The sequence below is a fragment of the Mobula hypostoma genome, chromosome 5, assembly GCF_963921235.1.
Source record: "Mobula hypostoma chromosome 5, sMobHyp1.1, whole genome shotgun sequence".
Taxonomy (NCBI): domain Eukaryota; kingdom Metazoa; phylum Chordata; class Chondrichthyes; order Myliobatiformes; family Myliobatidae; genus Mobula; species Mobula hypostoma.
In genome coordinates this window covers 109,266,012-109,291,863 of record NC_086101.1, presented here as the reverse complement: position 1 = coordinate 109,291,863, position 25,852 = coordinate 109,266,012, and the positions used below count along the sequence as shown (strand labels likewise).

The following is a 25,852-nucleotide window of genomic DNA, read 5'->3' as shown; positions in this document are numbered from 1 at the left end:
CCAATCATATTATGCCTCTCCAAATGTTCATAAATCCTGCCTCTCAGCATCTTTTCCATCAATTTACCAACCACTGAGGTAAGACTCACTGATCTATAATTTCCTGGGCTATCTCTACTCTCTTTCTTGAATAAAGGAACAACATCTGTAACCCTCCAATCCTCCGGAACCTCTCCCGTCCCCATTGATGATGCAAAGATCATCGCCAGAGACTCAGCAATCTCCTCCCTCGCCTCCCACAGTAGCCTGGGCTACATCTCACCCGGTCCCGGCGATTTATCCAACTTGATGCTTTCCAAAAGCTTCAGTACATCCTCTTTCTTAATATCTACATTCTCAAACTTTTCAGTCTGCTGCAAGTCAGTACTACAATCACCAAGATCCTTTTCCATCATGAATACTGTCACGCGACTAGTCAAAAAATGGCAGGTAACCATAGATCAGTTAGTTTAACATCTGTAGTTGGGAAAATGCATGAAGCTATCATTAGAGAAGAAATAGTGAGGCATCTGGAAAGAAATGGATCCATCAGGTGGATTCAGCAAAGGCAGGTCCTGTTTGACAAACTTACTCGAGTTCTTTGAGTTCTTCAGTGGTGAGCGGTGTACCGCAGGGCTCAGTGCTGGGACCGCAACTGTTCACGATATACATTAATGATCTGGAAGAGGGGACTAAGGTTAGTGTATCTAAGTTTGCTGATGACACTAAATTGAGTGGAAAAACAAATTGTACAGAAGATACGGAGAGCCTGCAGAGAGATATGGATAGGTTAAGTGAGTGAGAAAGGGTCTGGCAGATGGAGTACAATGTTGGTAAATGCAAGGTCATCCACTTCGCAAGGAAAACTGGAAGATCAGATTATTATTTAAATGGTAAAAGATTGCAGCATGCTGCTGTGCAGAGGGACTTGGGAGCACTTGTGCATGAATCACAAAAGGTTGGTTTGCAGGTACAGCAGGGTATCAAGAAGGCAAATGAGATGTTGGCCTTCATTACTAGAGGGATTAAATTTAAGAGCAGGGTGGTTATCCTGCAGCTGTGCAGGGTACTGGTGAGGCCGTAACTGGAGCACTGCGTGCAGTTTGGTCTCCTTACTTGAGGAAGGATATACTGGCTTTGGAGGTGACACAGAGGAGGTTCACCAGGTTGATTCCAGAGATGAGCAGGTTAGACTATGAGGAGAGATTGGGTCACCTGGGACTGTACTCACCGGAATTCAGAAGAATGAGAGAGATCTTATAGAGACATATAAAATTATGAAAGAGATAGATAAGATAGAGGCAGGAAAATTGTTTCCACTGGTTGGTGAGACAAGTACTAGGGGACATAGCCACAAGATTTGGGGGAGTAAATTTAGGATACTGATGAGGAGGAGCTGATTTTCCCAAAGAGTGGTGAACCTGTGAAATTCTCAGCCCAATGAAGCAGGCTGACTCAGTAAACATTATAAGACAAGGTTGGATAGATTTTTGCATAGTAGGGGAATTAAGGGTTCTGGGGAACAGGGAGGTTGGTGGAGATGAGTCCATGATCCAATCAGCCATGATCAGATTGAATGGCGGACAAGGCTCGACGGGCTAGCTGGCATACTCCTGCTCCTATTTCTTATGTTCTTATACCTAACAATATCTCAGCTTTCTTTCCTACAGTCTGTTCTTTTAAGAAAATGCTATTTACAGTCAAATTCAGGAATATTGACCATAGAAACCATAGAAACTACAGCACAGAAACAGGCCCTTTGGCCCTTCTTGGCTGTGCCGAACCATTTTCTGCTTAGTCCCACTGACCTGCACACGGACCATGTCCCTCCATACACCTCCCATCCATGTATCTGTCCAATTTATTCTTAAATGTTAAAAAAGAACCCGCATTTACCACCTCGTCTGGCAGCTCATTCCATACTCCCACCACTCTCTGTATGAAGAAGCCCCCCTAATGTTCCCTTTAAACATTTCCCCCCTCACCCTTAACCCATGTCCTCTGTTTTTTTTTTCTCCCCTTGCCTCAGTGGAAAAAGCCTGCTTGCATTCACTCTATCTATACCCATCATAATTTTATATACCTCTATCAAATCTCCCCTCATTCTTCTACGGTCCAGGGAATAAAGTCCTAACCTATTCAACCTTTCTCTGTAACTGAGTTTCTCAAGTCCCAGCAACATCCTTCTAAACCTTCTCTGCACTCTTTCAACCTTATTTATATCCTTCCTGTAATTTGGTGACCAAAACTGAATGCAATACTCCAGATTCGGCCTCACCAGTGCCTTATATAACCTCATCATAACATTCCAGGTCTTATACTCAATACTTCGATTAATAAAGGCCAATGTACCAAAAGCTCTCTTTATGACCCTATCTACCTGTGACAACACTTTTAGGGAATTTTGTATCTGTATTCCCAGATCCCTCTGTTCCACTGTACTCTTCAGTGCCTTACCATTAACCCTGTATGTTCTATGTTGGTTTGTCCTTCCAACGTGCAATACCTCACACTTGTCAGTATTAAACTCCATCTGCCATTTTTCAGCCCATTTTTTCAGCTGGTCCAAGTCCCTCTGCAGGCTCTGAAAACCTTCCTCACTGTCTACTACACCTCCAATCTTTGTACCATCAGCAAATTTGCTGATCCAATTTACCACATTATCATCCAGATCATTGATATAGATGACAAATAACAATGGACCCAGCACTGATCCCTGTGGCACACCACTAGTCACAGGCCTCCACTCAGAGAAGCAATTCTCTACCACCACTCTCTGGCTTCTTCCATCGAGCCAATGTCTAATCCAATTTACCACCTCTCCATGTATACCTAGCGACTGAATTTTCCTAACTAACCTCCCATGCGGGACCTTGTCAAAGGCCTTACTGAAATCCATGTAGACAATATCCACTGCCTTCCCTTCATCCACTTTCCTGGTAACCTCCTCGAAAAACTCCAACAGATTGGTCAAACATGACCTACCATGCACAAATCCATGTTGACTCTCCCTAATAAGCCCCTGTCTATCCAAATGCTTGTAGATTCTGTCTCTTAGTACTCCCTCCAATAATTTACCTACTACTGACGTTAAACTCACTGGCCTATAATTTCCCAGATTACTTTTCGATCCTTTTTTAAACAACGGAACAACATGAGCCACTCTCCAATCCTCCGGCACTTCACCCATAGACAGCGACATTTTAAATATTTCTGCCAGGGCTCCCGCAATTTCAACACTAGACAACACATTCCTTGTTTCTTTTCAGATGGACAACATTTATAGATCGGTTGAAGGATACAGAGGCCTGAAGATTATAAAAATCAGGTAATCTCAGCAATACCCTGCTCACTGATTCATGCTTTGCCAGGATCACACTGATCCAGACTTCACTCCAACCTTGTTCCAAATCTGGGTCAAAGAGATGAAGTCCAGAGTTGTGGCTATAGTGACAGCCTTGACCAAGTGTGGCATCGAGACATTCTGGAAACTTAGTCAGTGGGCATTAAAAGGAAATCATTCCAGTTTCTGGAATCATAACTGATACAATGGGAGGTGGTTGTGGTTATTTGAAGAAATTTATCCTAACCGCAGGACATCACTGCAGGAGTTCCTCAGGGCAATGTCCTAGGATCAACCATCTCCATCAATAGCCACAGGTGGAGATATTCACTGATTGCACAATGTTCGATTCTATCCACAGATCTTCAGCAAACAAAGCCACCCGTCCCTGAGAGGTGGAAAGTAATAGTGGTGTGTCAAAAGTGCTGAACATGAGAAAACTTAACTACTTAACTTTTATTTCAGTGATATGACTGTTTCTCTGTCTGCTGTCCCATCTACTCTGACAGCACCTGCCAAAGCTCTGATTGCCACCACCCCCAAAGCTCGAGGGCAGCGGGCGCAGAGAAACACCAGTACTTGCAGGTTCTCCTTCAAATTGCAAACCCTTATGACTTGCAAATATATTGTCAGTCCTTCATTGAAGCTGGATCTAAATCCTGAAACTCACTCCCTGAAAATACTGAGGAAGTGCCATCACCAGAGGGACTGCAACAGCATCCTCATGGGAATTAGGGATGGGCAATAAATACTGGCCACTTCAGCAGTGCATGGATGTCAAAAATAATTACTACAATATTATGTCAACTTGTAATCAGCTGGCTGCTTCAAAACGTTCTTTAGTCATGAATTGTACACCGACCCTGGATGGGTAGGGAAGAATTTGCATTATTGTGTAACTTTCACTCCTGCCAGGATGACCCAAAGCACTTCCACCTACTTCTGAATGAACATCATTGTTACTATTTGGATGAACACAGTAGCCAATGTGAACACTGTGAAGCTTCAGTCAGAACAAGAAAGATTTGGTTCAGGATAACTATTGTCTAGAACATGGGGGAAGATGTCCCTGATTTTGTTCCAGTAGATGATTTGGGATATTTCCACACCAGTATTTTCTCTGCAATTGTGCTGGGAAATCCACCAAGATTACTTGATCAAGTCTCTGCAAAGTGGTGTGAACCAAAGCCTTTACAACTCAGAGGCTGCAAATATTTCCTGAGCCAAGCTCACTCTGACGCTAAAGTCTGAAGCTCGACTCAGACTGTCTGGCTGTGCAGCTGGTGATGTTACAGAATTCTTGGTGGGATGCATCACAATAGTGAGATCAAACTGAGGACTAGTCGTGGTGTTGGAAGCTTAAATACATTTGGCAAACATTCCCACTTCAAAATCAATTTCCTTATCCTTTCATCTCATTCATCTGCATTGCATCAAAATCACACTTCTCTTTCTTTGTTCAACTAGTTAGTGCACTCAAAGAAACATCTTTTACCAGGAAATGTTTTTGAGTTTCTGTCACGCAGACATTGTACTGCAAATAAATGGAAGAAATAGAGAGTGCTTCTCTGGATTTGTTCCTCTACAAGGACGTCAGAAATTGGAGCAGGAGTTTGTCATGGCTCAGGCTGGCAATAAGATACGGCACCATGGTAGTGTAGCAATTCGCACAACGCTTTACAGCTTGGGAAGTGGGGGTTCAATTCCGACACCATCTGTAAGGAGTCCGTACATCCTCCCCATGTAATGCACGGGTTTTCTCTTGGTGCTTCAGTCTCCTCCCACAGTCCAAAGACCTAGCAGATGGCAGGTTAAATGGTCATTGTAAACTGTCCTCTGATTAGGCAAGGGTTGAATTGGGGGTTGCTGAGGCAACACAATTTGAATGGACAGGAGAGTTTCCTATGCGCTGGATCCCAAATGATGTCTGCAACACTTGATTCTACTGCAGATCCAAAATCTTACAGCATGGAATATAGTCATCAATTGTTCCTAGAAATTCAGTTTTCTAATCATGGCCTATTTGAAATTCAATCTTATTAATCAGAATTCTATTCTGAAATCAAAAGAGTTCACACCCTTCTAGGAGAGAACCTGTCATATTCTACCAACATGAAACTCTAGTTAATTGAATGTTATTTAATCTGGTCAGTTGTAAAACTGATGACAAAAGAGTCTGACAATGAGTAATAAATGCAGCAACCATAACATGACAAAAAATATATTTAGAAAATAAACCATTCTGTTCTGATGTTGCTATGAGCAGCACCTAGGACCTGATCAATGTGTTTCCCAAAGAAATATCCTTAAATCAATTTGATTAGGCTTCCGAAGAGTAGAGTACTCAAGTTCTAAAGTTCAACATAATATTTATTAACAAAGTACATATATCACAATGTACAACCCTGAAATTCATTTTATTGTGGGCATACTCAACAAATCTAGAGAATAATAACTCTAAAAGAATCAATGAAAGACCGCCCAACTAGGGTGTTCAACCAGAGTGCAGAAGACAACAAACTGTGCAAATGCAAAAAGAAGAAACAGTAATACAAATAAATAAGCAATAAATATTGAGAACAGGTAATGAAGACTCCTTGAAAGTGAATTCATTGGTTGTGGGAACATTTCAATGATGGAGTGAGTGAAACTGAGTGAAGTTATCCCCTTTGGTTCAAAGCCTGATGGTTAAGGGGTAGTAACTGTTCCCGAATCCGGTGGCGTTCCTGCATCTAGATTAGATTTACAGCCCCAAAAGGGGAAGGAAGTTATTAAACTCAATTCCCCCAAAGAAAACCAAAACTGTTAATTGACATTTCTACCTCTCGATGATCGTTCATTTTTAATCATTACCCATCTACACCCTTCTTTATTCAGATGCTAAGGTTAAACTTGACTAGTTGAACTTGTGTTTTATTTTTGCAAACAGGAAAGGCAGTATCATTGTGGATCATGAAGTTTTACTTGCTATGAACACCTCGGAAGGATTTTCTGATGCGGTTCTCAATAAAACAGTCGAAAATATCAAAACAAGTCTAAAAAATTCAAATTCAGCGGGAGGTAGGAATTAAACTCAAAGGGGAGCTTTACACCGTACGTAATCTGTACTCTACTGAAATGTTCAGTAAGACAGAGTTTATTACTTGCCTTGCAGTGTTTGATGGAACGGTGTAGGCCTTTCTCATTATCAGAATATTTGATTGAATTTCCAAGAGTGTGATTAACCCGGATTCATTGTTTTTATCTTTTACATTTAATGTTTAGTTATCATATGTTTTTAAAATTAATTTGTGCCACATGCATTGTTATTATCTGTTCTGCACAGACTGGAGTAGTACTGCCATCTTGGTGTCCTGAGCAACAACAATGAAGTTTTGTTCTCTTCTATTCTACTCATGGGTTTGGAAATGAGGTTTTGCTGTGCTCCATGACCCAGCACTGAAACCCTTCACCTAAATTGTCATCAGATTCAGAAAACTTCCATTCTTTTATGTTTCAGGTTTATATCATCCTGCAATCATTTATGAAAATAATTTACTTTCAAATTTTAAATTTCAGGCAACAATGGATTTGAGTTTGATACTTCAAGTATAACTGTGAAAAAGCCTGTTTTAAAAGGTAGGATGTGCAATTCAATACTTTGTTACAACAGAACAAATCAATATTAGGTAATTAGGTGTAAATCTATGTATGCATCCAGTTGTTTAAATATCTTTAATGGCACTTTTAGCAGCAGAAATATTGGTAAGCAGAAAATTCCATTTTAGGTTACACAACCAGCTGAAGTGGAGAGAAGTGTCTGGCATGTGACCAGCAACAATGAATATAGAATTCAGTCAGGTTTAAAAAAACAAACGTAAACATTTATTAAACTCTGCTCAACAACAGCGAAAAGTATTCAAACGACTAACTTAAACGGAAGTTACCTGCTATATGGCAACTCTGGAACAGTTCTTAAAGTGGTAAATTCGAAAGTCCAAGTGATTTACACAGTCAATAAGGAGAGACTTCTCTGGAAACGGATTTCTTGAAAGACACGACATTACCGCTGATTCTGTCCAAAGGATTCACATTGAGGGAAATAAAACAGCTTAAAGGAACTGATCTTTTTCTTGGCGAATGAACACAGCACAACCTTCCTGTTCTTACAATGGTTATCTCACATGCAGGTCACTATTTCTGAATGAAGATTCAATAAGGTCGATCCTGTATGAAACCGCTAAACGACACCAACTTTACTCGATCCTTCGTGTTCCCATACTTTAATAAGGTCTAAACTCTTCAATACTAGACCGTAAAGTTAAATCAAAGATACCAAACAAAACTGGCAGCAATTGGCAAAACCGCCAGCACAATGATTTTACCTTATAATAGAAAGTAAAACTCCACTTTAGAACGAAACTGCGTCACGAGACAAATACGCAGCATAACGGAGTAACTGACAAATTAAACAACGAATCAACTAAACTCGGTGACAACAGAGGTTTCCCGTTATATACCTGTTGAGAACATGTCATCATGTGACCTCACACTGGCGGGAAAATTACATCACCCCACCATCACAAGACCATTATGTCATGCTCACAAGATACTCAATTACATCATGGTCATAAGACAGTCACAAGGTACTCACAAGGTGTGTAACAGAAGATTCTTTTAAATCTGTCAGTTGTTGGAAATGCATTGAGCACTGGATTTTCTCATGGTGTCAAAGATCGAAAACCTGGTACGAGTCTAATAATGGTTGAGTCTCCCCCAAGGAAATAGACAAAACTAGAATTCCACACTCAACAATTGTTCAGCTTCTCATCTCCAAGGTGCATGAACTCTACCCTTCTTCCGTACAATTTATTTACTTTGTAATTTATAGTAATTTTATGCCTTTGCACTGTGCTGTTGCCACAAAACAACACATTTTTACACGATATATGACCTAATTCTGCATCCTTTGCCTCACACATCTGCTCATCTTTGAGGTATCAGTTTGTTGGTCCACAACAGACCAAACCTGGATCCAGTACACTCAAACACCGACAGACAGGGGTTTTTATTCCCAGTTAATTCTCATGTCATTTCTGTAATGCTAATAGGTCCTTACATTTTGCAACAATGACATTAAACTTGTTATTCCACACTTCTTGTCATGAGTACAGTAGAGAGACCTCTGTGTATAGGCATGTCACACATGAAGGCCGTGGTACAATTTCACAGAGGATGATTGCACGGAAAGATTGATCACTTTTTGAGAATGGCAGTATCAATACACTGAAAACAAACATGCTGCTCAATTGTACTTTTCCCCCAAAACATTATTTTTTTTAATAAATAGAGTCAAGTTAACATTATTGTCATGTACATGAATACCGTGAGGCCCAGGTATAAGGAAATAATTTCTTGCAGCACATAGATTCTGACAATACACAACTTAAATTGCACAAGACAGTGATGAAAAGGTGTGAAAACAGGACATCAGTGAAGATCACAGCTAAAAACAAAGACAGATAGAAAGGGGAAACAAAGCCAGAGTAATCTGGTGGGGGAGGGGAAGGTGTACAAGCTGACAGGTGATGGGTGAAGCCGGGATAGGGGGATTGTAGGTGGCTGGAGGAGGGGCGATGAACTGGGAAGGTGGGAGGTGATAGGTGGTAAAGGTAAAGGGTTGAAGAAGACATAACCTGATCGGAGAGGGGAGAGGAGGTGACAGGCAGGTGAACAGAAGGAGTAAGAGAGCAGCAGGATGGGGGATGGAGAAGAAAGAAAGGGGAGGGAGAGAAATGACCGATAGAGAAATCGATGTTCGTGCCATCAGGTTGGAGGGTACCTAGAAGGAATATGAGTATTGCTCCTCCAATCTGAGAGTGACCTCATTGTGGCAGTAGAGAGGCCATGGACTGACATGTCAAGATGGGAATGGGGAATTAATTAAAATGGTTGGCCACTGGGAATTCCTCCCTGTTATGAACAGAGTTGTTCTGCCTATTCGTGACAAAAGAGTCCCCAATCTATTTTGGGGCTCACGAGTGTCAAGGCCACACCAGGAGATCCTGATACAATAGAAAGACTCGCAGGTGAAGTGTTGCCTCAGCTGAAACGGCTGTTTGGGACTCTGAATGGTGGTGAGGGTGGAGGTGAATCAGCAAGTGTAGCATTTCTCAGAGGGAGTTCAGTGCAGAAGGACAAAAGATCAAAGGAGTCACATAGAGAGCAACTGCGGAAAGTGATGAGCGAGGGGGAGGTGTTTAGTGCTAGGATACCACGGAAAGTAGTGGAAGTTAGTAGAATGATATAATGGATGCGGAGGCTCGTGTGGTGGTATGTAAGGACAAGAGGAACTCTATCCTTGTTATGGCAGTAGGATGATGGGGGGTGGTCAGATATCTGGGAAATGGAGGCGATGTGGGTGAGGGCAGCACCTAATGATAGACAAAGGAAACCCCATTCTTTGAAGGAGGACATTTTATAAGTTCTGAGATGGAAAGTCTCATCCTGAGAACTGATGCGGCAGAGATGGGGGAACTGAAAAAGAGAACAGTATTTTCACAAGTGACAGGAATGGAAGAGGTATAGTCAAGATACCGTAGGAGAGAGAGTCAGCGGGTTTAAAAGATACAACAGCAGACAGACTGTCTCCAAAGACAGAGACAGAATGATTGTGAAAGGGCAGAGAGGTGTCAGGTATGGTACCTGGATATCAGTGAGAACTGGTACATGGTTTCCCAACTTCTCCTCTCTGAAGTCAACAAGTACTTCCTTGGTTTTACTGATATTGGATGTGAGGATGCTGTTGTGACTTGTCTCAATCAAGTGTCCTATTTCAAAATTCAAAGTCAATTTCGAAGTAAAATTTATCATCAGAATACAAATACGTCACCACGTACAGCCCTGAGATTCATTTTCCTGCGGGCATACTCAGCAGATCTACAGAATAGTAACTATAACAGACTCAACGAAAGATCAACCAGAGTGCAAAAGACAACAAACTTTGCAAATGCAAATCTACATAAATAGCAATAAATAATGTGAACATGAGATAAAGAGAAAAAGAATCCTTGCAGTGAGATCATTAGTTGTGGGAACATTTCAATGGTTGGGCAAGAGAATGTAGTTATCTCTGTCGATAAAGAGCCTGCTGGTTGAGGGGTAGCAGCTGTGCTGGAACCTGGTGGTGCAATCACAGTTTACCTGATGGTGACAGTGAGAAAAGAGCATGGCCTGGGTGGAAGCATTTCTGATGATGGATACTGCTTTCCGATGACAACGTTTCATGTAGATGTGCACAATGGTTGGATTTACCTGTGATGTACTGGGACAAATCCAGTACCTTTTGTATGATTTCACTTCAAAGATATTGATGTTTCCATAACAATTCCATTGAAATTTGTCAGAGTTTTTAATGAGATGCCAAATCTCTGCAGATTCCTGAGGAAGTAGTGGCGCTGCCGTGCTTTCTTTGCAATTGCATTTGCATACTGGGTCCAGGAAAAGTCCACTGAAATAGTAACACCCGGGAATTTACAGTTACTGACTCTCTCTACCCTGATGCTCCGGGGAGGACTGGCTTATGGAACTCCGGTTTCCCTCTCCTGAATCTATAATCAGTCCCTTGGTCTGGGTGACATTGTGTGAGAGGATGTTGTTATGACACCGCTCAGCCAAATTTTGAATTTTCCTCCTGTATGCTGACCCACGACCACATTGGTAATTCATTAATAATAACTTCTATTGTTTTACGATTGACAGATAATTGCACTTCATCTGTTCCTGGTAATGCCGGTAAATACTATAAACTGGTTTTCACTGCGAAGGGCGCCAGATGTGTTTCAGTATGTGATTCAGCAAGGAATGACTCAATGAAGTGTGGAAGTGGAATGTGCGGAATGACAAATGATGGACCCTTGTGCTAGTAAGAACTGACAATCATTGTTCTCTGAATATTTTCATATCTTTACAGCCTTAATAGTATTCTTCTGTGCAGTGAGGTTCCACTGCCATGAAATCATAAAGCATAAATAACTGCATGAAGAGTCCACACCATTTCCTTTCTTAGATGAAATTCTTAGATGGAGCGGATTTGCCGATGCAGTCAGGGGTCAAAGTTCAAGGATCTGCAATATCTCGTGTCTCTAGATTTTATGAACTGTTGGACATTATTCATACTGATACCTAAACAAATTTCTATTTCACTATTTTTAGATGTTACTTTGTACTGTAATGATTTTTTTCTGTGGGCCTTTGTTAGGAAGAATGTGACCTCAAGTGTCCAGTGAAATTTCTTGATGGTTAGGATTTCATTAGGAAATGAATTTTAACACCTCAAAATATGCCCAAAACACTATCACTGCTCAGACAGGACAGATACATCAGTTCTAATAGCTGTGCAACTGTGGCAATGTGGGATGGATTTTCAGCCCTGAGAACCCCAAAGTACTAAAACCAAAAGCAAGAAAGGTCAGTCTATAATAGTGATTTTGTTCTTCACTTTCTTCCAGTTGCGACGTGAGTCAAGACTACTGGTACTTTGGTGTTCACTGTGATCATACGATTCACAAGAATGGATTCATTGCTGGTTTATCAGTGACACTAATTGTACTTGTCCTTGGCCTTCTGGCTATTATCATCTACAACATGAAGTTTCGCAGGACCATAAAGCAATTTGAAAGCAAAAGGTAGAGCAAAATATGTCCTTTTTGTATTTTTATGTAATTATTATGTTTTCATTCTGGAGATCCTGAGGATAGCAAAGACATCTCCTGAAATATTGGATGAGATAAAATTTCTGAAAACTGAAAAGTCTTAAAAAGTTACTAAGTGAGCACTTGAAGCACCATAACGTTCTGCTCTCCTTCTATACTGTAAATTGATTCTCTGACTAACCAAATGACTGAACTTCTGGCTCCAGTATATTTACATTCTTGTAAAAATAGATTCATTGGATCTTGAAAAAGGCTTTAACATACAAGAAATTTAATGGAAAAGAGTGTCAGGCTGAATTATGAGGAAAGTTAGGCTAGACTTGAAGTTCAAAGTTCAACCAGGATCCTTTTGAATGTCAGAACATGGTCAAGGGGCTTGTCTGCATTTTGCATAATTTCTGAAAAGAAAGGAAATTGTAGTTCCAAAAATGCAAATAGATTAGCAAAACCTGAATTATTGAGGGGATGTGGGAATAATTATGCAAACTGGTTATCTTCTCATCAGTTTTTTAAGCTTTAAAGGATTTTGACTAGGTAACATGGACTGTGATATGTTGAGTTACCTTGAGCAGTCCTGTTGAACAAAGTACAGAGCCTTGTCTAGTACAAGGTAGTGGTAAATTCAAAACTAATCTGTAAAGCATCATTTTGTGTGAGCCAATGGTCAATCAATGAATCAGCTTCCACAGGAGTTAATATTCATTCAAATTGAGTTATTTTGCCATACAGTGAATTTGGGTCTTGGTGCAGAAAAGGAAAACAAATGGGTGATAAGATCGGAATCAGAGGGTTGTTTCTCAGAATGAAGGCTGATGACTCGCAATGCTGTCATTGGAACCCTGGCTGTTTGTTATTTATATCAACAATTTGAATGTGGATGCATAAGGCTTGGTAGCCTCCAACCTGATGGAATGAACATCGACTTCTCGAACTTCCGCTAATGCCCCACCTCCCCCTCGTACCCCATCTGTTACTTATTTTTATACACACATTCTTTCTCTCGCTCTCCTTTTTCTCCCTCTGTCCCTCTGAATATACCCCTTGCCCATCCTCTGGGTCCCCCCCCCACTTGTCTTTCTTCCCCGACCTACTGTCCCATGATCCTCTCGTATCCCTTTTGCCTATCACCCGTCCAGCTCTTGGCTCCATCCCTCCCCCTCCTGTCTTCTCCTATCATTTTGGATCTCCCCCTCCCCCTCCAACTTTCAAATCCCTTACTCACTCTTCCTTCAGTTAGTCCTGACGAAGGATCTCGGCCTGAAATGTAACTGTACCTCTTCCTATAGATGCTGCCTGGCCTGCTGCGTTCACCAGCAACTTTGATGTGTGTTGCATAAGGCTTGATCAGTTTTTGGATGACAACATTCAGAAGTGCTCTTGATAGTGAGGAGATTTCTGGCTGATCTTGATAATTTAGGCGAGTGGGCTGAGGAGTGACAAGTGGATTTCAATACAGATAATTATGAGGTTATATTATGCAGTTTGGAAAGTCAGACCATTGTCGGACTTGCTGTATACTATAAATAAATAGGGCACGAGGGATATAATGGAACAATGGGTCATTGGAGTACAAGTACTTATTTCATTTAAAAGAAACATGACAGGTAGACAGGGTGGTGAAAAGGGCATTTACTGTAGCATATTGGCCTTCATCAGTCAGGGCACTGAGTACAGGAATTGAGTTATAGAGTCATTCCACCGTAAGACATAGCAGCAGAATTTGGCCCATCAAGTCTGCTCCGCCATTTCATCATGCGTTATTTTCCCTCTCAATCCCAGTCTCCGGCATTCTCCACCTAACCTTTAACGCCCACAGTAATCAAGAACCTATCAATCCTCTTTTAAATATACTCAATGATTTGGCCTCTACAGCCATCTGTGGCATTGAATTCTACAGATTCGCTACCCCTGGCTAAAGAAATTCCTCCTCATCTCTGTTCCAAATGGACATCCTTCTATTCTGAGACTGTGCTCTCTGGTCCGAGACTCCCCCACTATCGGAAACGTCCTCTCCACATCCACACCATTTAGGCCCTTCAATATTCGAGAGGTTTCAGTGAAATACCCATCATTCTTCTGTACTCTCGTGAATACAGGCCCAGAGTCATCAAACGCTCCTCATATGTTAACCCTTTCATTACCAGAATCATTATCGTGAGCCTCAATAGCAGAACATCTTTTCTGAGATAACCAAAACTGCTCACAATACTCCAAGTGCAGACTAACTAATGTCCTATAAAGCCCCAGCATTGCATCCTTACTTTTCAATTCTTGCCCTCTCAAAATGAATGTTAACATTGCATTTGCCTTTCTTCCTGCTGACTCAACCAGTAAGTTAACTTTCAGGGAATCCTGCACAAGGACTCCCAAGTCCCTTTACACCTCTGATTGTTTGAATTTTCCGCCTATTTTAAAAATAGGCCTTCTCCATTCTTCCTTCTACCAAAGTGCATGACTGACCATACACTTCTCAACACTGTATTCCATTTTCATCTTTGTCCGATCTCCTTACCTGTCCAAGTCCTTCTGCAGACTCCCTGCATCCTCAACGCAACCTGCCCCTCCTCCTATCTTCATATCGTCCACAAAGCCATCAATTTCATCATCCAAACCATTGATATACAACATGAAAAGAAGCAGTCTTTGCAGACTCCAGTGGAACACCACCAGTCACCTACAGCAAACTGGAAGTAGCCCCCTTGATTCCTATTCTTCACCCCCCGCCAGACAGCAAACGTTCTATACATGCTAACTTCTGGCCAAGATGGTGCCTGCATACAACACTCCTCAGTCAACTTCTGGATAGACCATGAAACCAAATATTTCACTTTTGTGTCTTTTATGTTTGTATTTTGTCTGAATGTGATTCTGGAACTGTTGGAACCTGTGATTTGCAGTTGGGAGATAGTTTGCATGTTTCAGCACGCTGCACTCTCCAAGAGAATGCCGTGAGGCAGAGGGGAGACTGCCTTTTGATCACTAGTGGGATCACTCTGTTCCCAGAGAGGGGAGACTGCCTTTTGATCACTGGTGGGATCACTCTGTTCCCAGAGAGGGGAGACTGCCTTTTGATCACTGGTGGGATCACTCTGTTCCCAGAGAGGGGAGACTGCCTTTTGATCACTGGTGGGATCGCTCTGTTACCAGAGAGGGGAGACTGCCTTTTGATCACTAGTGGGATCACTCTGTTACCAGAGAGAGGAGACTGCCTTTTGATCACTAGTGGGATCACTCTGTTCCCAGAGAGGGGAGACAGCCTTTTGATCACTGGTGGGATCGCTCTGTTACCAGAGAGAGGAGACTGCCTTTTGATCACTAGTGGGATCACTCTGTTCCCAGAGAGGGGAGACTGCCTTTTGATCACTGGTGGGATCGCTCTGTTACCAGAGAGGGGAGACTGCCTTTTGATCACTGGTGGGATCGCTCTGTTACCAGAGAGGGGAGACTGCCTTTTGATCACTAGTGGGATCACTCTGTTCCCAGAGAGGGGAGACTGCCTTTTGATCACTGATGGGATCGCTCTGTTACCAGAGAGGGGAGACTGCCTTTTGATCACTGATGGGATTGCTCGCTGTCGGAGAGGGAAAGGCCTACTGCTATGCCCAGAGAATGTTAGCCAGGTCTTCTGCTTTTGGATATGGAATTGGATTATAAACATTTTTCAGTTTTATAGTTTTCTATATTCTGTGTTTGTAGCCCAAACTTTCTCATTTTTTGTGTGTGGGGGAAGGGGATTTGTGGGTCGATGTGCCTGTTCCATTTTTGTTGGATTTTTTGTGCGGGGAGGAGGGATTTGGGGGTTGATGATCGTGCTACCGTTCTTTTCTTCCTTGGTTTTGTGGCTGTGTGGAGAAGAAGAATTTCAGAGTTGTATACTTTGATAATAAATGAACCTTTGAACATCAGATCTTTCCCATAATTCCATGAGCTCTTGCATTGTTAAGCAGCCTCCTGTACGGCACCTTGTTAAAAGCCTTCTGAAAATCCAAGTAAACAACATCCACTGACTCTCCTGTTAGTTCCTCAAAGAATTCTAACGGGTTTGTCAGGCAAGATTTCCCTCAAGGAAACCATGCTGAATTTGGCCTATTTTATCATGTGCCTTCAGGTACCCCCGAAATCTCATCTTTACTAATGGACTCCAACACCTTCCCAACTATGGAAGTCAGGCCAACGGGTCTGTAATCTCCTTTCTTCTGCCTTCCTCCCTTTCATAAAGAATGGAATGCCATTTGCAAATTTCCAATCCTCCAGAACCATTGCAGAATCTGGTAATTCATGAATGATCATTATTAATGCCTCCACAACCTCTTCAGCTACTACTTTCAGAACCTTGGGGAATAGTCTATCTGGTCCAGTTGATTTATCTGCCTTCAGACCATACAGATTCCCAAGCATCTTCTCCTTAGTAATAGTGACTACTTACTTCTGCTCCTGACATTCTCAAATTTCTGGCAGGCTTATTAAAAATATTTATTAGAATTCATCCATCATATCTTTGTCCCCCATTACCTACTCTCTGGTGTCATTTTTCTAGCTGTCCAATATCCACTCTCACCGCTCTTTTTACTCTATGTTTCTGAAAAAGAAACTGTTGGCAGCCTCTTTTATATTACTGACTAACCTAACTATTTAATTTTCCTTTCTTGTTCTGGCTTTTTAGCTGCTTTCTGTTAGTTTTAAAAGCTCCCCAATCATCTAACTTCCCAGCAATTTTTGCTCTGTAGAATGCCCTCTTCTTTCCTTTCTTTGCTGTCTTTGACTTGTCATCCTCAGTTGCTTCATCCTCTCTTGAGAATATTTCATCTCTGGAATGTGTCTATCCTGCACCTTGTGAAATGCTCCCAGAAACTACAGCCAGTGCTATTCTGCCATCATCCCTGTTAGTGTCTCCTTCCAATTAATTTTGGCTGGCTCCTGTGTCATGCCTCTCTAATTCCCTTTACTCCACTGTAATACTGATACATCTGACTTTAACTTCTCTCTCGGCTGGCTGGTGGCACAATGGCATCAGCGCTGGACTCTGAAGGGAAGGTTCCCGAGTTCCAACCCAAATTGGGCCAACCCCCAAGCACGCTTTCCAGAGCGTCGAGCTAGCCACTCGGCCTCATAGAATAAAAGGGTCGAGTCAGGAACGTTCATATTGTGACCCAGTTAATCCAAAAGGAGACGAATCCTGACACCACGCGCTAGACAAACATGGCTGTCTGGTGCGACACGATTAAAAAAATACTTCTCTCTCAAAGTGCAGGCTGAATCCTGTCATATTATGATCACTGCCTCCGAATGGTTCCTTTACCTTAAACTCCCCAATCAGATCTAGTTCATAACACAACACCTAATCCAGAATTGTCTTTTCCCTTGCGGGCTCAGCCACAAACTGCTGTAAAAAGCCATCTCATAGGCATTCTACAAATTCCCTCCTGATTTTCCCAATCTACCGGCTTATTGACATCTCCCATCACTGTCATAACATTGCCCTTTTTTGCATGCCTTTTCTCTTTCCCATTGTAATTTGTATCCCACCTCCTGGCTATTCTTCAGAGGCCTGTACGTAACTCCCTCAGGGTCTCTTTTCCTTTGCAGTTTCTTAACTGTACCTGCAAAGATTCCATATCTTCTAACCCTATGTCACCTCTTTCTGAGGACTTTGGATTTCATTTTTTTTTACCCACAGAACCACAACATCCCCTCTGCCTACCTGCCCGTCCTTTCGATACAATGTATTTCCTTCTATGTTCAGCTCCAAACTATGACCATCTTTTGGCTACGACTCAGTGATGGCCATAGCAGCATACCTGCCAATCACTAACTGCGCTGAAAGACCATCTACTTTTCTGCATATACTACATGCATTTAAGTATAACACCTTCAGTCTGGTATTCATCATCCTTTTCAATTTTGCCCCCAGGTTACATTTCAACTCAATGTTGCCCTATCATCTATGTGTCCTTCCTCACAGTCTCACACTGCATCTATTTGTGTAAAACTACGCATCTTCAGCTCTATCACTCTAGTTCCCATCCCCCAGCAAAATTATTTTAAACCTTCCCCAAAAGCTCTATCACACCTGTCTGCAAAGATATTGGACCCCCTTGGGTTTAGGTGTAACCTGTTCTCTTTGTACAGGCCATACCTTTTCCCAGAAGAGATCCTAATGATCCAGAAATCTGAACCCTGCACCTTGCACCAGTTCCTCAGCCATGCATCCATCTGCCAAATCATCCCATTCTCACCCTTACTGGTGCGTGGCACAGGCAGCAATCCAGAGATTACTACCCTGGAGATCCTGCTTTTCATCTTTCTAACTAACTCCCTACCCTTTTCCAACCTATGTTGTTGGTACTAATACGTACCATGACTTCTGGCTGCTTGCCCTCCCCATTTATAATGTTGTGGACCCGATCCAAGACATCCCTGAGCCTGGCACCTGGGAGGGTAAATACCATCTGGGTTTCTTTTCAGGTCTACATAATCTCCTGTCTCCTCCTCTGACTATGGAATCCCTTATCATCACAGCACTCATCTTCTCCCTCCTTCCCTTCTGACCCACCGAGCCAGACTCAGCCGGAGACTTATTTGATGCAGATTCTGCCTGGTAGGTCATCCCTTCCCAACAGTACCCAAAGCGGTGTACTTGTATTGATTGGAACAGCCACATGGGTACTCTACACTGGCTGCCTATTCCCTTTCCCACTCCTGACAGTCACCCAGGTACTTGCCTCCTGCAGCCTAGTGATGACTATCTCCCTGTAGCTCCAATCTATCACCTCCTCATTCTCCCATATGAGCTGAAGTTCACTGAGCTGCAGTTCCAGTTCCTTAACACAGTCTCTAAGGAGCTGCAGCTCGATGCACTTTGTGCAGATGTAGTTATCAGGGAGTCTGGATGTCTCCTAAAGTTTCCACATCTCACACAAAGAACATACCACTAACTTTGCACCTATTCTCAATGCAAGAGCTATGTACAAATGGATAAATAAAGAGAAAAAAATATACTAGAACCTTACTTAGAACCTCTGCCTGTGCTTGCTCAAGCTCATTCTTGCTAAAGCCTGTTGAGCCAAAGCCCCCCGCTCTAACATTGGCCCACTCCAGTAATGGCCGCTCCAACAATGCCACTCTGCTTCCATCTCTCTTCTTCTTATTGGCTCAAATAAAATTCAGTCCCAACAAGACTTGTTATTTTCAAAGGATCCCTCCTTACAACAATGTCCCTCTCTCACTCGCTACTTCAAATTATGACTCATTCCTGAAGAGACTCATTCTTTTCAAAGGCTTCTGCCTTACGACAATGTCTCTCTCTCACTCGCTACTTCAAAATATGACCCACTCCTGAAGAGACTCGTTCTTTTCAAATGTCTCCAACCTTGCAATGATATCTTTAGCACTACAGCACAGAACAGGCCCTTAGGCCCATCTAGTCTGTGTTGGTCTGGTGTTCTGCCGAGTCCCATCTACCTCCAAGGGTCCGTAGCCTTTCATAGCCTCTATCATCCAAGTGCCTATTTTCACATTATCATCTAAACCATTACTATAGATGATAAACAATAATGAATCCAAATGACAAAGTGCCATACATGAGGCTGCTTAACAAAGTAAGAGCCCATAGTACTACAGAAAAGGTACTAGCAAGGATAGAAGATTGGCTGACTGGCAGGGGGAAAGAGTGGGAATAAAGGGGGCCTTTTCTGTTTGGTTGCTGATGGTTAGTGGTATCCCACAGAGATCTGCGTTGGGACAGCTTCTTTTCATGTTATACAGTATATCAATAATCTGGATGGTGGAAGTGATAGTTTTCTGGCCTAGTATACATAAAGTTAGGTGGAGGGGCAGATGGTATTAAAGAAGAGGGAGTCATCACAAAGAATTAAGCAGATTAGGAGAATGGGCAAAGAACTTGCAATGGAATACAGTGTCGGGAAGTGTATGGTCAGACTTGCGCTTTGTTAGAAGGAATAAAGGCATAGACTGTTTCCTTTGGGGATCAAACTCAAAAATCAGAGGTGCAAAGGGACTTGGGAGTCCTCATGCAGTTTTCCCTAAAGGTTAACCTGCAGACTGAGTCGGTATTAAGGAGGCAAAATTGGACTGTAGGCAGGGAAGAGAGATGAATGGACTGATGTTGCATCTCCAGTGACGTGAGGATCGGTGGGTGGGATGGACAAGGGAGCAGATGTTTAGATTAAACGTGACTGGTTAAAGAGATCCAAAAGAACTGACAGATTTGTGGACTTTAAAAAAAATCAGACTCAATCAGGTTAGGCAGGGATGGGTGGCTGAGATAAAAGATCAGCCATATTGATAACAGACCTTGCACAATGGTCAAGTGGCTTATTCCTGCTTCTGTTTCTTGTGATCAAAGCTTTCCAATACTGGGAATTATGTTTTAGTCTTTACTTGATATTGATTAAGGAACTTCAGGATTTTCCACAATGCCAATGTAAGGATGACAACTTATGTCCTGATTAGGGGATAATATAGAGAACATTGTTTCCATGCATTTCTCCTCTTGTCAATCCTGTTGAATAATTTAATATTATAACTGCATGGTATATTATTGAAGGTCATACAATCGATTTTCCATATCAGTTATTATTAAGACAGTGCCAGAAGTGGAAGATTAATGTGTCAGTCACGTGTTTAGCTAGGCCCCCAGGGTCAACTGCATGTGGGTCAGTTAACAGTATTTTTGTCTCTTGGTCAAAAGATTGTGTGTTCATGCTCCACTTCAACAACTGCAGTATGAATGTCTAGGCTCACACTCCAATATCAATGGACTGTTGTTCATTTGGATATAACATTTTCAGGTGAGTTGTTACACCAAGTTCTGTTTTGGTTTTCAGATCATTATAAACGATTTCCCATGGACCTTTGAAGGAGAGCAAATGCTTTCTCTGCTGTGCTCTGACTAATATTTATTCCTCGATCAATATTGCTAAAACAATAATCACTGATTTCTATGGAAAGTTGCAAATTGTGGATTGGCTGATACTTATCCTACATTATGATTGTAACAAAGTTCCAAAAGTACTGGAGTTCCTTCATACTATGTGCAGTGCTGCAGAATCACAAATCCATTTTGTTTTGCTTCCCTAGCTCGAGCACTTTTGTGTTTTATAGGGATGAGCGACATTGCCATTGAAAAAAGCACTGAAAACCTTGATGTTATTGCATGACATTGCACAAATATGCATGAACAGTAATAAAATATCAAGAACTCTATTTTAAACGGGCTGCTCAGCATAGAAGACTCTGTGTTGCTTGCGTCAATTTTCTGTGTTTTCACATTATTGATTCTGAAATTGGTAAGAAAATCAAACAGCAGAGAAACAAATCCTTTGGCCCACCACGTTCATGCCTGCTTTCAAATGCCCATCTCTGGAAATCCATTTTACCATTCTATGCCTTAGTAATTCTAGTACTCGTCTAGATGTTTCATGAACGTTGTAAGAGACTTTGTCTCCAATACCCTCCTCAGGCAGTGCTCTTCAGATTTCAACCATTCTGTGGGTAAAACAAGTTTCCTCCTATCTCCTCCTAATGGTATAGCTCCTTAACTTAAATCCAGGTTTCCTGGTTCTTGAAAGCTTCCTTGTGTTTACCCTATGCAAGATGTTCCTAACGTTGTACACCTCTATTAGTTTTCTCCTTAGCTTTCTTCACTCCATGACAGACCCAGCCTATCTTGTTATTCCTCATAACTGAGTTACTCCATCCCAGGCAACATCCTGGTGAATCATAAAAACCGCAAAGTCTTGAAATCAAAAATAAAACTGAAAATGCTGGAATACTCGGAACATCAAGTTGAAGCTCTTATGCACAAGTTAGGAAAATGAGACAAAAGCTCATTAAACTATATGCAGGGTGGAGAAGGAATAATGTCTCTGTTGGGGATTAAATGGGGGTGACATTGAGAATAAGTAGCAAGCTATCTACTTGATGCAGGAATGGGAATAGTTAGAGGATGAACACATGGACAAAAGGACGGTGCACAGTGCAGAGGAGGAAAAGAAGCTCAGCACATCCGGCTGGGCAAGTCGTCCACTTTCAGAGAGAGAAAAAAGATCAAAATCAAGAAAGGAATCACAAACAGCCAAGAAGGAACAGAGCATGAGAAACAAACAAATTTCACTGTAGAATGAACTGAGTTTTCTTTCTGGAAGAGAAGATGCAGTAAATGAAGATCAAAATAGCTGATGACGCTGGAAGTTTAATTTTCATAGAAGTTCTCATGGAGCTATAGAAATTCAATTTAAATAGTTTCAGTTTACCCCTGTAGTCTCTCCCAAACTTCAACATCCGACCAAAAGTAAGTCTTCTAAAACAGAGAACGTAATTTGTTAGCGAGCAACATTAGGAGCCAAGTCTGTAAACTGGGAGCCATCACTAACGTTGGTTCTGGCCGTATTGAGTAAGACTTGCTGGAGAATATCAAAAAGTTATGCCAGCAGGCTCCAAAGCCAGATCTAAAATTTAAGATCTTCAGCCGTAGAGCATACTTTAAAAAGGGAAATTAAAAAAAATTAAAACAGAAGGTAGTACAGACTGGACAGTTAACAGAGAACAGCAGTGGGAAAACGTGAATTTTTTCATTGCTCCAAACAATGCACAGTCTACCATACATCTTCTCAGCGTTTGCTCCATTCAGAGAAATGGCAAATCAGAATCAGGTTGAATATCACCAGCATAAGTTGTGAAATTTGTTGTTATGCGGTTGATTGAGAAGTTGCAGAACGTGGGCCTCTGTACCTCCCTCTGAAAGTGGATCCTCAACTTCCTAACCGGAAGACCACAATCTGTGCCGATTGGTGATATCAAAGATTTACAAGGATATTTAAAAATGCAAACACGAGGAAATCTGCAGATGCTGGAATTTCAAGCAACACACATAGAAGTTGCTGGTGAACGCAGCAGGCCAGGCAGCATCTCTAGGAAGAGGTGCAGTGGACGTTTCTCCAGCAACTTTTATGTGTGTTGTTTACAAGGATGTTGCCTGAATTGGGGGGCATGCCTTATAAGAATAGGTTGATGAACTCAGCCTTTTCTCCTTGGAGCGACAAAGGATGAGAGGTGACCTGATAGAGGTGTATAAGATAATGAGAGGCATTGATCGTGTGGATAGTGAGCCTCATTGATCGTGAGGCTATTCCCCAGGGCTGAAATGGCTAGCATGAGAGGGCATAGGTTTAAGGTGCTTAGAAGTAGGTACAGAGGGGATGTCAGGGGTAAGTTTTTTATGCAGGGAATGGTGAGTGCGTGGAATGGGCTGCTGGTGGTGGTGGTGGAGGCGGAAACAATAGGGTCTTTTAGGAGACTCTTGGGCAACATGGAGCTTAGGAAAATAGAGGGCTATGGATAAAGCCGAGGTAGTTAGAAGGTAGGGACTTGTTTGGCACAGCTTTGTGGGCCGACAGGTCTGTATTGTGCTGTAGGTTTTCTGTGCCTCTATGTTTCTAACATACTCTCCTCACTGATGATCAGCACTGGTACAGCTCAGGGGTGTGTGCTTAGCCCACTGCTCTACTCTCTATATATTCGCGGAGAGTTTAAAAAGGAAGTTTGCTACCAACGGCTTTCTTTTGGATCGGGACTACAGAGCATCGTGGGAGCTGAATTCTGAAGGAAGGCAGTTTTTTAAAAAACTTCTTCGAGTGCAAGAAGGACGAGACTGCGCAGGCGCGTGATGTCAACAGGACAGCATGGAGAGTTTAAAAAGGAGACCATCCTATACAGTGAGCAGCTGTCGGAGTGGGCAGTGGAGTGAGCAGTAGCAAAGTGTAGGGCTTTGGCTTCAATTTGCTTCAGCGGTAAACGGGAAGAGGCGAGAGCGAAGCACCAAATCTTTTTTTCTCCTCCCCCACTTTCGCGAATCGGCCAGGACAGATAGGAACAGCAGAGCTCTCACAGCTAATGGTACGAGCTAACGGTTTAAAAAGTTTCATCTGTTTGGCAAGGTAAGTGGGTGAATAGACTTATTTTTCCTGTTTCATTCCTGTAGAATTAGATAGCATGCCTGCAGGGTTAGTGCCTTGTTCAGGGTGTCAGATGTGGGAATCCTGGGAGTCCTCCAGCCTCCCTGATGGCCACATCTGCGCCAGGTGCACCGAGATGCAGCTCCTCAGAGACCGTGTTAGGGATCTGCAGCTGCAGCTTGATGACCTACTGCTTATCAAGGAAAGTGAAGAGGTGATAGGCAGGAGCTACAGGGAGGTAGTCATCCCTAGGCTACAGGGGTCAGAAAACTGAGTCACTGTCAAGAGAGGGAAGGGAAATGCCCGGATAGTGGAGAGCACACCTGTGGCTGTCCCCCTCAGCAACAAATATCTTGTTCTGAATGCTGTTGAGGGGGATGACCTGACAGGGGATGCCCACGGTGACCGGGTCTCTGGCACTGAGCCTGGTGCTGTTGTGCAGGAGAGAAGGAGGGAGAAGAGGAATGTGGTAGTCATAGGGGATTCCATAGTCAGGGGAATGGACAGGCGATTCTGTGAGCTTGATAAAGATACCCGCATGGTGTGTTGCCTCCCAGGTGCCAGGGTACGGGCTGTCTCGGATCGGGTCCTGAATATTCTGAAGGGGGAGGGTGATCAGCCAGTTGTCTTGGTACATGTTGGTACCAATGACATAGATAGGATAAAGGAGGAGGTCCTGAAGAGAGATTTCCAGGAGTTAGGAAGGAAGCTGAGAAGCAGGTCCTCCAGGGTAGTAATCTCGGGATTGCTACCTGTGCCACGTGCTAACGAAGTCAAGAATAGTAGGATCAGGCAGATGAATGCGTGGCTGAGAGACTGGTGCAGGGGGCAGGGCTTCAGATTCTTGGATAATTGGGATCTCTTCTGGGGGAAGTATGACCTGTTCAAAAAGGACAGGTTACACCTGAACCCGAAGGGGACCAATATCCTGGCGGGAAAGTTTAATAGAGCTGTTAGGGAGGGTTTAAACTAATTTGGCAGGGGGATGGGAACCGGAATGACAGAGCGGAGGAAGGGGAAAACAGAAATAAATCTAAGGTAGTGAGCGGTAAAGATGTCAGGAAAGACAGGCAGGTGATGGGGCAAATTTGTAGCCATTGGGATGAGTTGCAGTCCAATAAAGTTACAGTGAAATCAAAGCGAAAAGTACCAAATACTGGTCTTAAGGTGTTGTACTTAAATGCACGCAGCATAAGGAATAAGGTGGATGATCTTGTCGTACAGCTACAGATTGGCAGGTATGATATTGTGGCCATCACTGAGACGTGGCTAAAGGATGCATGTCTCTGGGAGCTGAACATCCATGGATACACAGTGTATCGGAAGGATAGGAAGGTAGGCAGAGGGGGAGGCATGGCTTTATTGGTAAGAAATGATATTAAATCATTAGAAAGAGGTGATATAGGATCAGAAGGTGCAGAATCTTTATGGGTTGAGCTAAGAAATAGGAGGGATAAAAGGACCCTGATGGCAGTTATTTATAGGCCTCCAAACAGCTGCAGGGATGTGGACTACAAAATACAACTGGAAATAGAAAAGGCTTGTCAGAAGGGCAGTGTTATGATAATTGTGGGGGATTTTAACATGCGAGTGGATTGGGAAAATCAGGTCGGCACTGGATCTCAAGAGAGAGAATTTGTAGAATGTCTGCGAGATGGCTTTTTAGAACAGCTTGTTGTTGAGCCCACTAGGGGATCGGCTGTACTGGATTGGGTATTGTGTAGTGAAACGGAGGTGATTAGAGAGATTGAGGTGAAGGAACACTTAGGAGGCAGTGATCATAACATGATTGAGTTCACTGTGAAATTTGAAAAAGAGGAGCTGAAATCTGATGTGTCGGTGTTTCAGTGGAGTAAAGGAAA

General features: G+C 42.5%; 1 protein-coding gene across 1 annotated transcript in view; it reads left to right on the top strand.

Moving 5' to 3' along the window:
• The window catches only part of LOC134346905 (mucin-3A-like), a 39,378-nt gene extending 27,365 nt beyond the window's left edge, over nucleotides 1-12,013 (top strand). The window contains exons 4-8 of the mRNA XM_063048739.1: nucleotides 3,249-3,307; nucleotides 6,252-6,382; nucleotides 6,881-6,940; nucleotides 11,063-11,225; nucleotides 11,812-12,013. Of these exons, the coding sequence (XP_062904809.1) occupies nucleotides 3,249-3,307; nucleotides 6,252-6,382; nucleotides 6,881-6,940; nucleotides 11,063-11,225; nucleotides 11,812-11,992 (594 nt within the window). The 3' untranslated portion in view covers nucleotides 11,993-12,013. The remainder of the gene's footprint in view (nucleotides 1-3,248; nucleotides 3,308-6,251; nucleotides 6,383-6,880; nucleotides 6,941-11,062; nucleotides 11,226-11,811) is intronic.
• Nucleotides 12,014-25,852: the final 13,839 nt, after the last annotated feature.